The following is a 17440-nucleotide window of genomic DNA, read 5'->3' as shown; positions in this document are numbered from 1 at the left end:
TACACGGCTCAGCAGACAGTATCACACATGAGAAGCTTAGATACACGGCTCAGCAGACAGTATCACACGAGGCTTAGATACACGGCTCAGCAGACAGTATCACACATGAGAAGCTTAGATACACGGCTCAGCAGACAGTATCACACACGAGAAGCTTAGATACACGGCTCAGCAGACAGTATCACACGAGGCTTAGATACACGGCTCAGCAGACAGTATCACACATGAGAAGCTTAGATACACGGCTCAGCAGACAGTATCACACGAGGCTTAGATACACGGCTCAGCAGACAGTATCACACGAGGCTTAGATACACGGCTGTTCATTAGTTGGCACACACCGCTCCCGACAGTCTGAGCACTATCATTACAGCACGAAACTGGAACTCAATTCTCTGATATCCCTCCGCCACGCTGCCGGGTCAAATACGCGGAAGAATATCGCGTTGTCTGGTTGTGCTGTGCCTCTGCAGATGTGAGGCGTCAGGCGGGAGCTGAGCTGGAGAGCCGCCTGTGGATGATGGATTAGTGCGGGCGGCGGAGGATGGAGGGAGACACGGGCGGCGGCTGACAGCTCCGTGCTGCTGAGTAACGGCCACTATCCCAGGTACCGGGCCCCGGCTCTAACTGACGGCGAACTAGAGGAACTTTCAGAAGCGTTACTGTACTCTGATCTGATAGGCTGGTTTGTGCCTGCAGGCGTATCTGATTGGTTTAAAAGCTTTCTGCCTTGGATCTTTGATTCTGATTGGTGCCTGTGTGTGTGTGTGTGCTCGTGATTGGCTGAATGTTTGTTCGTGCGTTTTCATTGGCTGATTGACTTAGTTTCGTGTCCTGTGATTGGTCGTCAGTTCACAGCTGGGACTCTCGCATAGTTAAAGGGCTTTTCCATAAAGACTTTATATTTCCAGGATCCGAGTCATTCCTTCATTCCCTCCTCCTCCATACACACATCCTGCAAGAAATCCAGAAGGTGAATCATGGGTGAGATCTTCTGGCCCTGCCTGTTTTGTACATTCTCATCGCATATTTCATTCACTATGCCAAAAAAAAGGATTTAAAGAGTGAAATAAAACCTTTTTTTTTTAATTTGACCTCGTTGTTGTGGAGATATTACTAATCAAAGTATTTGGCACCTAAAGAGTTAAGTTTTTAGGCGGCGCTTATAGCAATCTGGACATAACAACCACAGGGGTTTCCTGCAGACCCCGGGTTGTCATGCCAACCCATCGGTGACCCACAATTATGTCACCGATGGGCGGGGTCAGTGACGCGCTTCTGGCGCGGCGTTGTTAAATGCCGCTGTTAGAGATTGACAGCGGCATTTAACTAGTTAACAGCCGCAGGTGGATGGCGATTCCACCCGCGGCTGTAGCGGGCACATGTCAGCTGTATAAATCAGCTGACATGAGCCCGCGCTGAACCGGGGGCGACGACGTGGTGCATACTATTACCACGTTGTAAAGGGGTTAAATCCCAGACAAGGGGCTTGTCCACTTTTAGGGACATTTTTTTTACTTAAATGTCTTTATTGGGGACTAAAAAACATTTTTGCAATTGGGTTTCATAACAAATGTTGCACCTTTTGCGTTAAACTGTCCATTGCCGGCTGCAGAATGAGTTAACCGAGAATTCGTCAGTGAGCTTGTTTTTTTTATTTATTTAGTTTACTCGCTTATAAAGCACCAATAATTTCCAGACATCAGCATCACTGTCCCCGTTGGGGCTCACAATCTACATTCCCTATCAGTATGTCTTTGGAGTGTGGGAGGAAACCGGAGGACGGAGGAAAAACATGCAATCACAGGGAGAGCATACAGTAGGGGCCTGACCTCTGGAATTGCTGCTGACCCCGACGGCAGCATTGGGGTAATGCTCTGAGTTAGGCAGCACAGCTGCGGCAGAGAATGAGGGGTCTCCTGCACGGAAGGGCACTGACTGCCCCTCAGGGATGTGGGCGCTGGACATTTCATGACACATATCCTTATTTTTCCGTATGACAGGCACTGACATGTCCTTGGAGAAATGGCCGGATCCCGCTCCCCGGACTCGTCCATCTCCATTTCCTCGCTCCTGGCCAGCTGCAGTCTGGGGAGTAACAGTCGTAGTGACGCCGCCCGACCCCCGGCCTCCATACAGTATAAGGACCGACTGTACGACTCTGCATCCAGAGCCCTGGAGGACTACATTGTGGACTATGAGGCGGCCAGCACCGGAAGGATCACCGTCCACCCGTCCTCAACACTCCCAACTCCAAGGAGAAGAGGTACGTAAGGCAGTGAGGGCATAGGACGTGCGTCTGGAGGTGGCATCACCCAGTGTTCCCAGTCTGCTAACCAGTCATACTGGGAAGAAGTGATGCGTCATTGCAGATTTGCTATTCAGGAAGGTAACCTACGTCTGGGTGTCCGCCTACAGTAGACCTGTACAACCAAAATGATGCACGGTAGAGCGCACATTCGCTCTGTCAGCACCATTATAGTCAATGGCCCTGTTGGCACATAAACCTCGATGGGGCCACTGAACACAGTGTAAAAGAGGACTAAGGGGTCCTGACGGCCATATTGCTCTATACATCCCTCAATCATTTTTTTGGGGGGGGGCCTGGACCATCTTTGAAAGTATTTATACATTTATTAAATTATTTTTTAAATTTATTAACCTTTTCCTCCAGATACTCGTTTGATGCCTTGAATTGCAGGATCAGGTCCCCTAGTAGGAATAATAACAAAAAAAAAATAAAAAATTGTCAACAAATTGTTCAAAAGTATTTAAAAAAAAAAATTGGTATCTCCTGTCCGGAAAAAAATAAAATGCCTAGAAAAAAAAAAAGTTAAAATAACCTGTCCTGACCCCCAAGAAAAAAGTAAATAAAAAGCGAACAAAAATTCGTACGTAACCTAAAATGCTACCAAGATTAACTGCAGATGTCAACCGGCGTTATCAAAGGAAAAAAAAAAATAGGGCTCTGGGTCTCAGAATATTAATTTTGTCTGTCATACTATACATTAGCTATCGCTGTAGACCCACCGGGTGATATCCGCCGCTTACTGAATACAAACGACAAAGCTCGAGCAATATTGTAGGAATTACGTGGCGAATTAGAATTCTTTTTTTTTTTTCAGTACGTTTTATGGTAATGTGAACTGTGCCATCAAAAATGTTCTGGTTCTCAAAGCATTGTTTTGTTTGTTTTTTCCTGTTTGTAGCACATCCCTCGATTTGTCACACACGGTCCCTGACGCGGAGCGGATACTCGGCTCCCGATCCCGACCTGCTCAGCCTGACCACGGACGACCTCCTTGGTTTCCCACCCGACGGGTCGCTGCCCTTTTCTCAAGCGTCCCAAGAGCGGAAACGTAGAAAAAACCTGAAAAAACAACTCGGATTCTCTCCTCGCGTGACGGCTCTAGCTTCTCCGTTAACCCCTTCGTCTCTCAGAGCGATGGATGTCTCGGCTCTGGATCTTCGAGACCACAGACTCCGCTCTCAGGACCTACAGAGGCGGGAAGAAAAAAGTCATCCGGACCGAGAAAATTACTCTGGACTTTACAATATTGCGCATCCTCTGCTTTATAAGGCCTACCCTCGCTGGTTAACCAGTAACAAGTCTGAGCTGGGGGTTTCAGGGGTCTCCAGTATACCGGACATTAAATATCCCCTCTGGTTAAGGGACCACGGACTTCTAGGTGATGTGGACAGCCGCTGGACTATGCGCAGAGATGCGCCCTTCACTAATATTCCCAATCACCCATCTGACTCGCCATCGCAACGTTTTGCCCAGCGAGGTGACATACTGGTTAATTCCAGCATTTTCACAGAAAGGGTAAAGTCTTCTGCGCGCTCTGATTTGGATATCATGCAGCATTTCCATACGCTGGTGAAAAGTAAGCATCCCCCCTCCGCTCCTCCTGGCAGCAGACGTTTCCTCCTTCCTGTCACACTTTGCTAGTCAAACTTTCATCGTAACTTGTTCTATTCTTTCATTATAGGTCATCCCGAGGCGATATCTGAACAGACAGGGGGCGCCGCCGCGCACAAAGACTTGTCCCAGCAGCCTCCACATCATAACCAAAGCCCCCGAACCGAAGACGTCCTGGAGGCCGAGCGGTCCTGGGAAAGAGTCCCCTACTCCTAGTAAGATATTCCCACCATCGCAGCGCAAGCCTCACCCAACCACATGGTTTTATTTAAAGGGCTATTCCCTTTAAATTCCGAGCCAGATAAAAGGGAGCTAAAATGCCCCCCCAGGACTGGAGCAGGGCCCAGAAAAAAAAGCTGTGTGCTATACTTGACATCAACCGTTTTATAGACAACGAGTGGAGTGGGAGAGCTCTTTCCCGACCACCTCTCTGGTATGATGGGGCGTTTCAGAGGGATCGGGGAACACCCCAATAATGGGACCCCAACCAACTTCTAATAATGGTGGTAACCCTTTAAGTTACATCCATCACAATTGTCCCTCTCTGCCAGTGCCCTTGGGATCTCCAGAGTCCACCAACACCCCTGACCTTCCTGTAGCCATACATTTTGGCCGAGGTGCATGTTAATTGGGGAGAGGGAAACAAGCCGCAGCCAGACACTTAGGCTATGTTCACACAATGGTTTTTTTTTTTATGCATTTTTTCAAACAAGTCTGCTCTGAAAAAATGGTCAAAAAATTGCTCAGAAAACACTTGCTAGAATCTTCCTATTCACTTGTATTGTAAAACGACTCACAATTTATACCTTCAGGCTTTTGAGCGTTTTTCTTTTTATCCCCTTCAGGTTTCCAAAAGTTAAATAAAGTGACCGGACCGGATGCCTGGGTTTCTTTTTGAACATTTTTTTTAAGCATTTTCAACTTTAAAAATGCTCGCACTTTATTCATTAATTGCCTAATGGACTTTTTAAAAGAAAAAAAAAATGTAGGAGAATTGTCCCCACACTCAAAAGAAACCTTATGAAAATTGTTCTTGGGGAAAAAAATGCTAAAAAAAAAGTTTAAAGAGAACTTCTTAAAAAATGTTAACAAAAAAAAGCTTCTGAAAAAAAGAAAACAGCATTTCCTGAAGTGGTTTTCTGCTTGAAAACCTTTGGCAGCAGCATGAGGGGAAGTATGCAAAAGTACTGCGCAGTGTAGCTGTGAATCCAGCACTGAGAGAGATAAAACACTAAATAGCTGCCATATTCCGTATTGTAGCCCGACGAGAGTGTTTATTTTGCCATACAAAAGTATTGACGTGTATTGTTAATGGCGTCAAATTATTATATATTCTGATAGATTGGACAGAAGCAGCATGGGGGACATTTATACAAAAGTACTGATCAGCGTAGCTGTGAATCCAGCACAGGAAGAGATAAAACACTTAATAGTTGTTGTTGTTTTTTTTTTTATATTCGCTTGTACTATTGATTCATGGAAAGTTTTATAAAGCAGTGACCGTTTAATTATCATTGTCAGCAAGTCTCCTGTCCAAGTCCTATGTGAAAATGAGGAAAATAAAGGGCTCAAGGCTTTAAAATCAAATCTTGGGGAGGATTTCCTTAAAGACTGTGTCCAGCAGGAGAACACGGTAAGTTTCATCTTGTAGAGGTGGGTTTTTTTTCGTAGAATTTCCTCCTAAAATTCTCAGTAAAAAAAAAGCCTTGCAGTTTCTTCTGCTTTTTAGCTCTTATGACTATCCCGTCCCTCTTAAAAAAAGAAATTAGATGTTTTCTCAGCTCACATAGGGATTGTCACCGAGCTTTGACTGGCTTCTTCCAGAAAATTCAAGATGAACCTGATGAAGGAGCCAGACCGGCCCCGAAACGCATAGTCCACATCCACATGCTCATGCTAACTGGCAGCGCTCATCAAGACCGTGATGATTTTTTTTTTCTTTCTTTGGATTTTTGGGAGGGGGAATATCTTAAAGTTGTGGTCCAATACCTAAAATGTCCTTTATAAATGTATATTTTATGCCCTAAGTACTTTTGTCATTTGATTTATTAAAAGATTCCCCACACTTTTACCTTTCTTGCTATTCCCTAAATGTGTTTTTTTTACTTCTCTTCCTGTGACGTTTTGTTTGAGAGGAGTCTGAAATGGGACCTCACTTCCCCTGCCTGGAACAGGACGTCACAGGAGGCTGGGGCTGCACTCGCTTACCTGCAGTGGCAATCACCCCTCCAGGAACAGGACGTCATCAGGGGCTGGTGCTGCAGTCACTTACTACAGTTTCTTGTATCACCGCCCTCTGAAGATTGCCTGAATCCATGGGGTTGATAGAACCTGTGGGAGAAGTGACTAAGGCGCTGGCACTCTTCTTCTGCCCCCACCGGCTACAGCTTCTTACTGGGAATGGAGACGCTATTAGGGGGCAGTGATAGATGCAGGGTGAGAGACCCTATGGCTGCCCCACAGCTTATCTGACCGCCCGCAAAACTACTTATCATCAGGGTGGGGTGCAGCTGTCACTCACATTGCTTCTATCGCTGATGACATTCTGTTCCAGGAGGGGTGATATACGCCGCAGAGAAGTGAGTGCAGCCCCAGCCTTCCATAATGTCCGGTTTGAGACTTCTCTCAAATGAAATGTCACAGGAAGTGAAGTAAAAAAAAATCATATAGGGAATAGCAGGATATTCCAGCTCTGTCCCCTTATTTGGGACCGCCACCAAATATATAACCTGCTACCTTTAGTGCTTACCATGTCATGCTGCATTTCCCCAGTGGTGGCGCAGCTGTGAAATTACAAACTTGTCTGGTTACTTTACAATGTACAGTTGATTGGAGGGGGACTTCATTATTTTTGGGGGACCCTACTATCAAAAAGCGATTGTCCAAAGTCGACAAATCCTATATAAAAGCTTTCTGTGTGTTTCTAATATCTTTCAGGCAAATCCTTTTTCCGGAGGGAATCACCACGGCCCGGTGGAGGCTCTGAAGCACATGCTCTTCAATCTGCAAGCCTTCCAGCAAAATATCAGTCAAGAAACGGGCTCCGAGCATCTGCAGGAGATCCAAAAAGTGAGCGGCCGCCTCGTTATCTGCACGAGGGTCCCATAATGACCTGTGGTGTAAAGCCGGCCATGCACATCAGGGAGCAGTCAGCCAAACCTTTGTTCAGCAGACAGATATTTCTCCTGACTCCCCCCATACACGAGTGCTCAGCTCAGCCAAGCGTCCATGTGTTTTCAACAGGCAGGGAGGAGTAAGCCGTTATCAGACTCCTCTGTCAGTGGCTTCTCTCCCCCGACATCATCTGTAGGGAAGAGTCAGGAGACCCCCATACACATCAGATGTTCAGCTGGTCCTGCTAACATCATTGAGTTCTGACCACTTTCTTGGCGGCCAAGCACCGCAGGTAGGGACTTCTGGCCGGCGCCGGCACCGATAACAGTGCCACGTGCAGGACCCCTACTGCTAGGCCACCAACTTCTTTAATGATCATGAATCAGGCCAATTTTTTCTACTTTCTGCTTTTCAGCAGCCATGAACTTTTTTATTCTAAAAACTGACATGGCTGTTTGAGGCTTTTTTTATATGGGGAAAATTGTATTATTATTTTTTTAGTGATGTTTTGTTTGTCCCCCACATGTAAACTACTGTGTAATATAAATATATACCGTATTTATCTATTTTTTGGAGACAAAAATATAGAAATCAGCCATTTTTATTTATTTACTACTTTTTGTTTATTTTTTTTTATCCTTCACGTTTCACACTAAAGTCGTGTGCATTACCTAATGTTTGTAGGGATTTTTGTTACATATACAGTGGTGTTGAAAAGTGTTTGCACCCCTTCCTGATTTCTTATTCTTTTGCATGTTTGTCACACTTACATGTTTCAGATCACAAAACAAATGTAAGTATTAGACAAAGATAACACAAGTAACCACAAAATGCATTATATGAAGGTCTTTATTATTAATAAGGGAAAAAGAAATCCAAACCTACAGGGCCCTGTGTGAAAAAGTGATTGCCCCCTAACTGGTTGGGCCCTTAGCAGCAACAACTGCAATGAGTCTTTTACAACGCTCTGGAGGAATTTTGGCCACTCATCTTTGCAGAATTGCTGTAATTCAGCCACATTGGAGGGTTTCCGAGCATGAACCGCCTTTTTAAGGTCATACCAAAGCATCTCAATCAGATTAAGATCAGGACTTTGACTAGGCCACTCCAAAGTCTTAATTTTGTTTTTCGTAAGCCATTCAGAGGTGGACTTGTTGGTGTGTTTTGGATCATTGTCCTGCTGTATAACCCAAGTGCGCTTCAGCTTGAGGTCACGAACAGATGGCCAGAAATTTTCCTTAAGGATTTTTTGGTAGACAGCAGAATTCATGGTTCCATTTACCACAGCAAGTCTCCCAGGTCCTGCAGCAGCAAAACACCCCCAGACCATCACACTACCACCACCATATTTTACTGTTGGTATGATGATCCTTTTCTGAAATGCTGTGTTACTTCTACACCAGATGTAATGGGACATACACCTTCCAAAAAGTTAAACTTTTGTCTCGTCAGTCCACAGATTATTCTCCCAAAGGTCTTGGCGATCATCAAGATATTTTCTGGCAAAACTGAGACAAGCCTTTATGTTCTTTTTGCTCAGCAGTGGTTTTAGTCTTGGAACTCTGCTATGCTGCCATTTCTGCCCAGTCTCTTTCTTATGGTGGAGCCATGAACACTGACCTTAACTGAGGCAAGTGAGTCCTGCAGTTCTTTGGATGTTGTTGTGGGGTCTTTTGTGACCTATTGGATGAGCCGTCGCTGCTCTCTTGATAATTTTGGTCGGCCGGCCACTCCTGGGAAGGTTCACCACTGTTCCATGTTTTCACCATTTGTGGATAAATCTCACTGTGGTTCGCTGGAGTCCCAAAGCTTTAGAAATGGCTTTATAACATTTTCCAGACTGATAGATCTCAATTACTTTGTTTTGCATTTGTTCCTGAATTTCTTTGGATCACAGCATGATGTCTAGCTTTTGAGGATCTTTTGGTCGACTTCACTTTGTCAGGCAGGTCCTATTTAAGTGATTTCTTGATTGAGAACAGGTGTGGCAGTAATCAGGCCTGTGTGTGGCAAGGAAAATTGAACCCGTCTTCTCAAAGATAGGATAAACCACAGTTAATTTATGTTTTAAGGGGGCTAGAATCACTTTCACACAGGACCCTGTAGGTTTGGATTTCTTTTTCCCTTCATAATAAAAACCTTCATTTGAAAACTGCATTTTGTGTTTACTTGTGTTATATTTGTCTAATGTTAATAAGAAATCAGGAAGGGGGCAAACACTTTTTCACACCACTGTATATTATAAGATATATTTTATATGAAAAAAGCAGATTTATTTAAAAAATAAAAAATAAAGTGGGGACTTTTTAATACTTTCTTTTTTATTCCTTGTAGATATTTTATATATGTATATTTATTACATAATTTGTTCCCCTAGGGACTATCAAAGATCTCTGGGAAATATATATATATATATATATATATATATATATATATATATATATATATATATATATATATATATATATATATATAATATAATATATATATTTTTTTTCACTTTTATTGATTTTTTTTTTTTTCCCACTGTAACTGGGGCATCCATAGAAACTTTAGTTGCAGGGGAAACCATCCCATTACAGTAGTCACTTGCATAGCAAATCTGCCCACCTCTGTTATGCTGGCAGAGACGAGGCAGTAAAATGATCGCTAGAAGCATTGTCAGCCGGCAAAATAGAAAACCGAAGTGGGAATAAACGGCTTCTGTCTTCTCCCAAGGGTCCCTGGCTGTCTGACACCGGACCTGCTCCTGCTAGTTTTCTGCGCCATAAATTTACTATGGTGACAGGGTTAAAACTGAAGACCACAAGCCACAAATTTACTGTACTTGGTCTTTATGGGGTTAATTTATGTGGGGGCTTAAAATATATATTAAATCATTAAAACTTACAATGGTCAACGAGTCCTGTTGATTAAGGTCATCCTAAGGGCTCATGCAGACATCCGTGAAATTCAGTCCGAGCAAAAACCAGACTGTCCGGGGGTCTCCCGACCGCTTCATCAGCATATATGAGGATGTTGAGTTCTCGTCAGGAGACCCTTGAACAGACAGTTTTACCTACGTCTGAAGCAGCCCTTAATCTAATGTGTCATCCCTGGTAACAATGAGGAGCTCGTTATTGGATGGTAGGAATGAGGAAACAGACCTGACATTATCTTGCACAATTGACCCACGCAAGTTTATGGCCGCAAGTTATTAATTTAGTCACAGGGACATCAACTGAGTAAATTACAGTAATGAAATCCTTTATTACCTTCAAATAACATTGTTTTTTTTTTATTTTATTAGATTTCTACAGAAGTAGAATCTGAAATCCAGAAGGTGGACCAAGAGATCTTTCCAGTCAATAAGTCCCTACAAAAGTAAGTTCTGGTCTCTCCAAGTATTAACCACATAATGAAGGAGACAAATTACATTTTTCCTTATTTATTTATTTTTTTTCTTCTCTTCTTCCAAGAGCCATAATTTTTCTTATCATTCCGTTGCTGCACCCGTATGCAGGCTTTTATTTTGTGGGACAAGTTGTAGTTTTGATTGAAAACCTTTCATTTTCCGGGGGTGCTGTCAAATGATGGGGGGGAAAAAAAAATCCAAACACAATTTTACACTATCTAATCTTTTTTTATACGAATATATATATTTGTTTATACGTCTTTTTATACACATATATATGTATTTATACATCTTTTTATACATATACAGTACAGACCAAAAGTTTGGACACACCTTCTCATTTAAAGATTTTTCTGTATTTTCATGACTATGAAAATTGTACATTCACACTGAAGGCATCAAAACTATGAATTAACACATGTGGAATTATATACTTAACAAAAAAGTGTGAAACAACTGAAAATGTGTCTTATATTCTAGGTTCTTCAAAGTAGCCACCTTTTGCTTTGATTACTGCTTTGCACACTCTTGGCATTCTCTTGATGAGCTTCAAGAAGTAGTCACCGGAAATGGTTTTCACTTCACAGGTGTGCCCTGTCAGGTTTAATAAGTGGGATTTCTTGCCTTATAAATGGGGTTGGGACTATCAGTTCTGTTGTGCAAAAGTCTGGTGGATACACAGCTGATAGTCCTCCTGAATAGACTGTTAGAATTTGTATTATGGCAAGAAAAAAGCAGCTAAGTAAATAAAAACGAGTGGCCATCATTACTTTAAGAAATTAAGGTCAGTCAGTGCGAAAAATTGGGCAAACTTTGAAAGTGTCCCCAAGTGCAGTTGCAAAAACCATCAAGTGCTACAAAGAAACTGGCTCACATGAGGACCCTCCCAAGGAAAGGAAGACCAAGAGTCACCTCTGCTTCTGAGGATAAGTTTATCCGAGTCACCAGCCTCAGAAATCGCAGGTTAACAGCAGCTCAGATTAGAGACCAGGTCAATGCCACACAGAGTTCTAGCAGCAGACACATCTCTTCAACAACTGTTGAGGGGACTTTGTGCAGCAGGCCTTCATGGTAAAATAGCTGCTAGGAAACCACTGCTAAGGACAGGCAACAAGCAGAAGAGACTTGTTTGGACTAAAGAACACAAGGAATGGACATTAGACCAGTGGAAATCTGTGCTTTGGTCTGATGAGTCCAAATTTGAGATCTTTGGTTCCAACCACCGTGTCTTTGTGCGACGCAGAAAAGGTGAACGGATGGACTCCACATGCCTGGTTCCCACCGTGAAGCATGGAGGAGGAGGTGTGATGGTGTGGGGGTGCTTTGCTGGTGACACTGTTGGGGATTTATTCAAAATTGAAGGCATACTGAACCTGCATGGCTACCACAGCATCTTGCAGAGGCATGCTATTCCATCCGGTTTGCGTTTAGTTGGACCATCATTTATTTTTCCACAGAACAATGACCCCAAACACACCTCCAGGCTGTGTAAGGGCTATTTGACCAAGAAGGAGAGTGATGGGGTGCTACGCCAGATGACCTGGCCTCCACAGTCAACAGACCTGAACCCAATCGAGATGGTTTGGGGTGAGCTGGACCGCAGAGTGAAGGCAAAAGGGCCACCAAGTGCTAAGCATCTCTGGGAACTCCTTCAAGATTGTTGGAAGACCATTTCTGGTGACTACCTCTTGAAGCTCATCAAGAGAATGCCAAGAGTGTGCAAAGCAGTCATCAAAGCAAAAGGTGGCTACTTTGAAGAACCTAGAATATAAGACATATTTTCAGTTGTTTCACACTTTTTTGTTAAGTATATAATTCCACATGTTTTATACATCTTTATATACTTTATATATTTTTATTTTTTATAGGTATTGATTTGTGAGAAGAAGTTATGATACATGACAACTGATAGACGGCTGTGAGTCCGACAGCTGGGGTCCCCACTGATCATTAGAAGGGGGCATGCTCCACCACCCGCACCATTCATTCTCCATGAGACTGCCAGAGAAAACCGAGCGCAGCACTCGCAGCCCAGAGCGGTGGTAGAACATGCACACTGCCGCTCCAGTTTGGCGATCCATTCTGGCGATCAGTGCGGGGGTCCCATCAGTCGGAATCCCATCGATCTATAAGGTATTCAATATCCTGACCCCTTTCAAAAAAATATTCAAAACCTTGTAAAAAAAAAAAAAAAATCTTTATATTGCTATTTTACTAGACCCATTTTTTTCCGTTTTGTGAGAGCTTTTAGGCTTTTTTTTTTTTTTTTTTTTTTTTTTAAATGATGATGAGCTAAAAATTTTATTGGTACCATTTTGGCATACATACAATATTTTGGGGGTGAGGTGCAATCACTAAAAAAGGCAATTTTTTTTTTTTTGCACTGCTTACAGGTTATATTACCGTTTCACTGTTTATTGGTTTGTTTAATTTGATAGATTAGACTTTTATAGACCCAGAAATACCAAATATATGCTTTTTACAGTCTTTATTTTCAGATTGGAAAAATTCAGGAGATTCAAAACTTTTATTTTTTTTTTTATTTACTTTTTTTTAAACACTTTCATTTTTTTTTTTATTACATCTCACTTATATTTTTTAGTCCCCTTAGGGGGCTTAATACTGCGATTGTTTGATCACTTTTACTATATACTAAAGCATTGCAGTATATAATATAAATAAGGATCTCCTGTGCACCCCGCAGGTTCAGGTTAGTTCCAGGTTTTTGCTGGAGCCTTAATGTCTCCTGTGTTGCTCTCTTCCCCCCTCCAGGGCTCTGCACCATTTGTCCCGGCTCAAGGAGCTCGTAGGAGACTGTAACCTGAAGAATAAGGAAGACGATCTGCCGGGACTGCGGACATAGCGGAGCGCCCAGTGTTACTTTATATTTCTAATCATTATTTTATTATTTCACTCTTTTATATATTTTATTTTTATACCATTATTACAAGTGTTCTTGGAGAAATACATACTCTGTTGTTCCAAAAAGGTGCAAGAGCAAAGACGTTTCTTTGGATGCACAAAATATCACTTCTTAAGAATAGTAGACAAAAATGGGTAAACACCATTGTGAACCGTCAGCTTTAATGTTAAAGAGGATGTTTCTTCTTAAATAGTTAAAATTACAAAGTGTTTGATTATTATTTTTTATTTTTTTTTTTTACAATCGACTTTGCAATTTACCTTTTTATTAAAAATCGTCTCCGTTTTCAAGAATGTTTCATTCTATAGTTTACTGCTCGTTACTTAAAGGAATTCTGCCATCAGATTTTTGCTATGTAATCTGAAGACTGCATGCTTTAGGGGTTAAAACACAGATTTCAGTGATGCCTCTCTTATCAAGTTCTGAGGTTTTGTTTGCTTACAATGAATGATTTAGCACCAGGAGCTGTACCGACTCCGCCCCTTCTTGTGATAGGCAGCTCATTGTCTATGGACACTGTATATACAGAGCCTGGTGTGGGCGGGGTTAGCTTTCTCAGCTCTGCTTCAGTGCAAAATCGAAAAGCTTTGATTTGTATCAGAACGGCTGCACCGAGTAAACTAAGTGATACATCGTTGGATTCAGGGTCTCTTTGCCTACATCAGGCTGCTCTCAAATAAAGTAGCAAAAACCTGCTGACAGATTCCCTTTAAACTACCGACCACCGCTATAGTCTATCAGAGGTGGCCAATCTTCTAGGCTAGGAGCGCAGCGCTTACAAACTTTTTTTTCTATAGCTCTTGTAAGGGCTGCTCTGAAGCTTGCTGGACTATTGGGTCTGTATAGGCAGTGAATAGAGCAGCTTTTGCATATGCACACTACCGCTCCAGTCACACAGAGAAATATCTGCATTTATTCAGTCTGGAGTATGAAGAAATCCCAGCACTCACTGTCTCGGCTGCTATCAGTGAGGTTATTAACCCCTTTCTGACGCGATATATGTTCCTGTGGCCTGGGCCTTAATGACCAGGTACATACACTACCGTTCAAAAGTTTGGGGTCACCTAGACAATTGTGTTTTCCATGAAAACTCATACTTTTATTTATCAAATGAGTTGCAAAATGAATAGAAAATATAGTCCAGACATTGACAAGGTTAGAAATAATGATTTTTATTTGAAAGAATAATTTTCTCCCCTAAAACTTTGCTTTCGTCACAGAATGCTCCCTTTGCAGCAATTCCAGCATTGCAGACCTTTGGCATTCTAGCTGTTAATTTGCTGAGGTAATCTTGAGAAATTTCCCCCCATGCTTCCTGAAGCCCCTCCCACAAGTTGGATTGGCTTGATGGGCACTTTTTGGGTACCATACGGTCAAGCTGCTCCCACAACAGCTCAATGGGGTTGAGATCTGGAGACTGCGCTGGCCACTCCATTACAGATAGAATACCAGCTGCCTGCTTCTTCCCTAAATAGTTCATGCATAATTTGGAGGTGTGCTTTGGGTCATTGTCCTGTTGTAGGATGAAATTGGCTCCAATCAAGCGATGTCCACAGGGTATGGCATGGCGTTGCAAAATGGAGTCATAGCCTTCCTTATTCAAAATCCCATTTGCCTTGTACAAATCTGTCACTTTACCAGCACCAAAGCAACCCCAGACCATCACATTACCTCCACCATGCTTGACAGATGGCGTCAGGCACTCTTCCAGCATCTTTTCAGTTGTTCTGGTTCTCATAAATGTTCTTCTGTGTGAGCCAAACACCTCAAACTTTGATTCGTCTGTCCATAAAACTTTACTGTAGACGTTGACACTGGCGTTTTGCGTGTACTATTTAATGAAGCTGCCAGTTGAGGAGCTGTGAGGCATCGATTTCTCAAACTAGAGACTCTAATGTACTTGTCTTGTTGCTCAGTTGTGCAGCGGGGCCTCCCACTTCTCTTTCTACTCTGGTTAGAGCCTGTTTGTGCTCTCTTCTGAAGGGAATAGTACACACCATTGTAGGAAATCTTCAGTTTCTTGGCAATTTCTCGCATGGAATAGCCTTCATTTCTAAGAACAAGAATAGACTGTCGAGTTTCACATGAAAGTTCTCTTTTTCTGGCCATTTTGAGAGTTTGATAGAACAAACAAATGTAATGCTCCAGATTCTCAACTAGCTCAAAGGAAGGTCAATTTTATAGCTTCTCAGATCAGCAAAACCATTTTCAGCTGGGCTAACATACTTGTGCAAGGGTTTTCTAGGGTTTTCTAAACATCCATTAGCCTTCTCACACAGTTAGCAAACACAATGTACCATTAAAACACTGGAGTGGTGGTTGTTGGAAATGGGCCTCTATACACCTATGTAGATGTTGCAATAAAAACAAGATGTTTGCAGCTAGAATAGTCATTTACTACATTAACAATGTATAGAGTGGAATTCTGATTCATTTAATGTTTTCTTCATTGAAAAAAAATGTCTTTTTCTTTCAAAAATAATGAAATTTCTAAAAGACCCCAAACTTTTGAACGGTAGTGTATAGATAGGTCTCATCTATCGCGTCCGCACTGAGGTTGTTCTGGCGAGATCGCCGCTGGGTGTCTGCTGATTCTTACAGCTGACTCCCGGCACTTAGCGCCAGGAGCGGTGCCCAATTGTGTACGTAAAAGGGGCCCCTTCTCCTCTCACCGTACAATGTCCCTCACTAGACGTCCCCGCCACCACTGCGACCTCAGAGATTGTACCCACACCCCGTATCTCTGCCGGATATTCTCCTATCTGACTTACAGTGGGTATGGAAAGTATTCAGACCCCTTTAAATTTTTCACTCTTTGTTTCATTGCAGCCATTTGGTAAATTCTAGTTCATTTTTTTCTCCTTATAGTGCACTCTGCACAACCATCTTCACTGAAAAAAAACAGAAATGTAGACATTTTTGCAAATTTTTAAAAAAATAAAAACTGAACTATCACATGGTCGTAAGTATTCAGACCCTTTGCTCAGTATTGAGTAGAAGCCCCCTTTTGAGCTAGTACAGCCACGAGTCTTCTTGGGAATGATGCAACAAGTTTTTCACACCTGGATTTGGGGATCCTCTGCCATTCTTCCTTGCAGATCCTCTCCAGTTCCGTCAGGTTGGATGGTGAACGTTGGTGGACAGCCATTTTCAGGTCTCTCCAGAGATGCTCAATTGGGTTTAGGTCAGGGCTCTGGCTGGGCCAGTCAAGAATGGTCACAGAGTTGTTCTGAAGCCACTCCTTTGTTATTTTAGCTGTGTGCTTAGGGTCATTGTCTTGTTGGAAGGTGAACCTTCGGCCAAGTCTGAGGTCCAGAGCACTCTGGAAGAGGTTTTCATTTAGGATATCTCTGTACTTGGCCACATTCATGTTTCCTTCAATTGCAACCAGTCGTCCTGTCCCTGCAGCTGAAAAACACCACCATAGCATGATGCTGCCACCACCATGTTTCACTGTTGGGATTGTACTGGGCAGGTGATGAGCAGTGCCTGGTTTTCTCCACACATACTGCTTAGAATTATCACCAAAAAGTTCTATCTTCGTCTCATCAGACCAGAGAATCTTATTTCTCATAGTCTGGGAGTCCTTCATGTGTTTTTGATCAAACTCTATGCGGGCTTTCATATGTCTTGCACTGAGGAGAGGCTTCTGTCTGGCCACTCTGCCATAAAGGACCGACTGGTGGAGGGCTGCAGTGATAGTTGACTTTGTGGAACTTTCTCCCTTCTCCCTACTGCATCTCTGGAGCTCAGCCACAGTGATCTTGGGGTTCTTCTTTACCTCTCTCACCAAGGCTCTTCTCCCACAATTGCTCAGTTTGGCTGGACAGCAAGGCCTAGGAAGACTTCTGGTGGTCCCAAACTTCTTCCATTTAAGGATTATGGAGGCCACTGTGCTCTTAGGAACCTTGAGTAAAGCAGAAATTCTTTTGTAACCTTGGACAGATCTGTGCCTTGCCACAATTCTGTCTCTGAGCTCCTTGGGCAGTTCCTTTGAGCTCATGATTCTCATTTGGTCTGACATGCACTGTGAGCTGTGAGGTCTTATATAGACAGGTGTGTGCCTTTCCAAATCAAGTCCTATCAG

General features: G+C 42.8%; 1 protein-coding gene across 1 annotated transcript; it reads left to right on the top strand.

The window, feature by feature from the left end:
- Nucleotides 1-423: 423 nt before the first annotated feature.
- CUNH18orf54 (chromosome unknown C18orf54 homolog) lies at nt 424-13418 on the top strand. The gene is made up of 8 exons (XM_073681238.1): nt 424-607; nt 2004-2266; nt 3210-3887; nt 3993-4137; nt 5444-5555; nt 6860-6991; nt 10326-10399; nt 13203-13418. The coding sequence occupies exons 2-8, from the start codon at nt 2026-2028 to the stop codon at nt 13291-13293; spliced, it is 1473 nt and encodes a 490-aa protein (XP_073537339.1). The 5' UTR covers nt 424-607; nt 2004-2025; the 3' UTR covers nt 13294-13418.
- The last annotated feature ends 4022 nt before the right edge of the window (nt 13419-17440 follow it).

This window comes from Phyllobates terribilis, unplaced genomic scaffold (assembly GCF_046119375.1).
Source record: "Phyllobates terribilis strain yellow unplaced genomic scaffold, ASM4611937v1 Scaffold_1__5_contigs__length_1240528914, whole genome shotgun sequence".
Classification (NCBI taxonomy): domain Eukaryota; kingdom Metazoa; phylum Chordata; class Amphibia; order Anura; family Dendrobatidae; genus Phyllobates; species Phyllobates terribilis.
Note: the sequence above shows the minus strand (reverse complement) of the source record. Positions and strands in the feature narration are given on the sequence as shown.

What these genes read in the sequence shown, in the direction of transcription:
- CUNH18orf54 (XM_073681238.1), top strand. Translation starts at nt 2,026, where the DNA reads ATGGCCGGATCCCGCTCCCCGGACTCGTCCATCTCCATTTCCTCGCTC. An exon ending in GAAAGAGTCCCCTACTCCTA is followed by an intron (nt 4,138 to 5,443) that starts GTAAGATATTCC and finishes TATCATTGTCAG; the next exon opens with CAAGTCTCCTGTCCAAGTCC. An exon ending in ATCTGCAGGAGATCCAAAAA is followed by an intron (nt 6,992 to 10,325) that starts GTGAGCGGCCGC and finishes TTATTTTATTAG; the next exon opens with ATTTCTACAGAAGTAGAATC.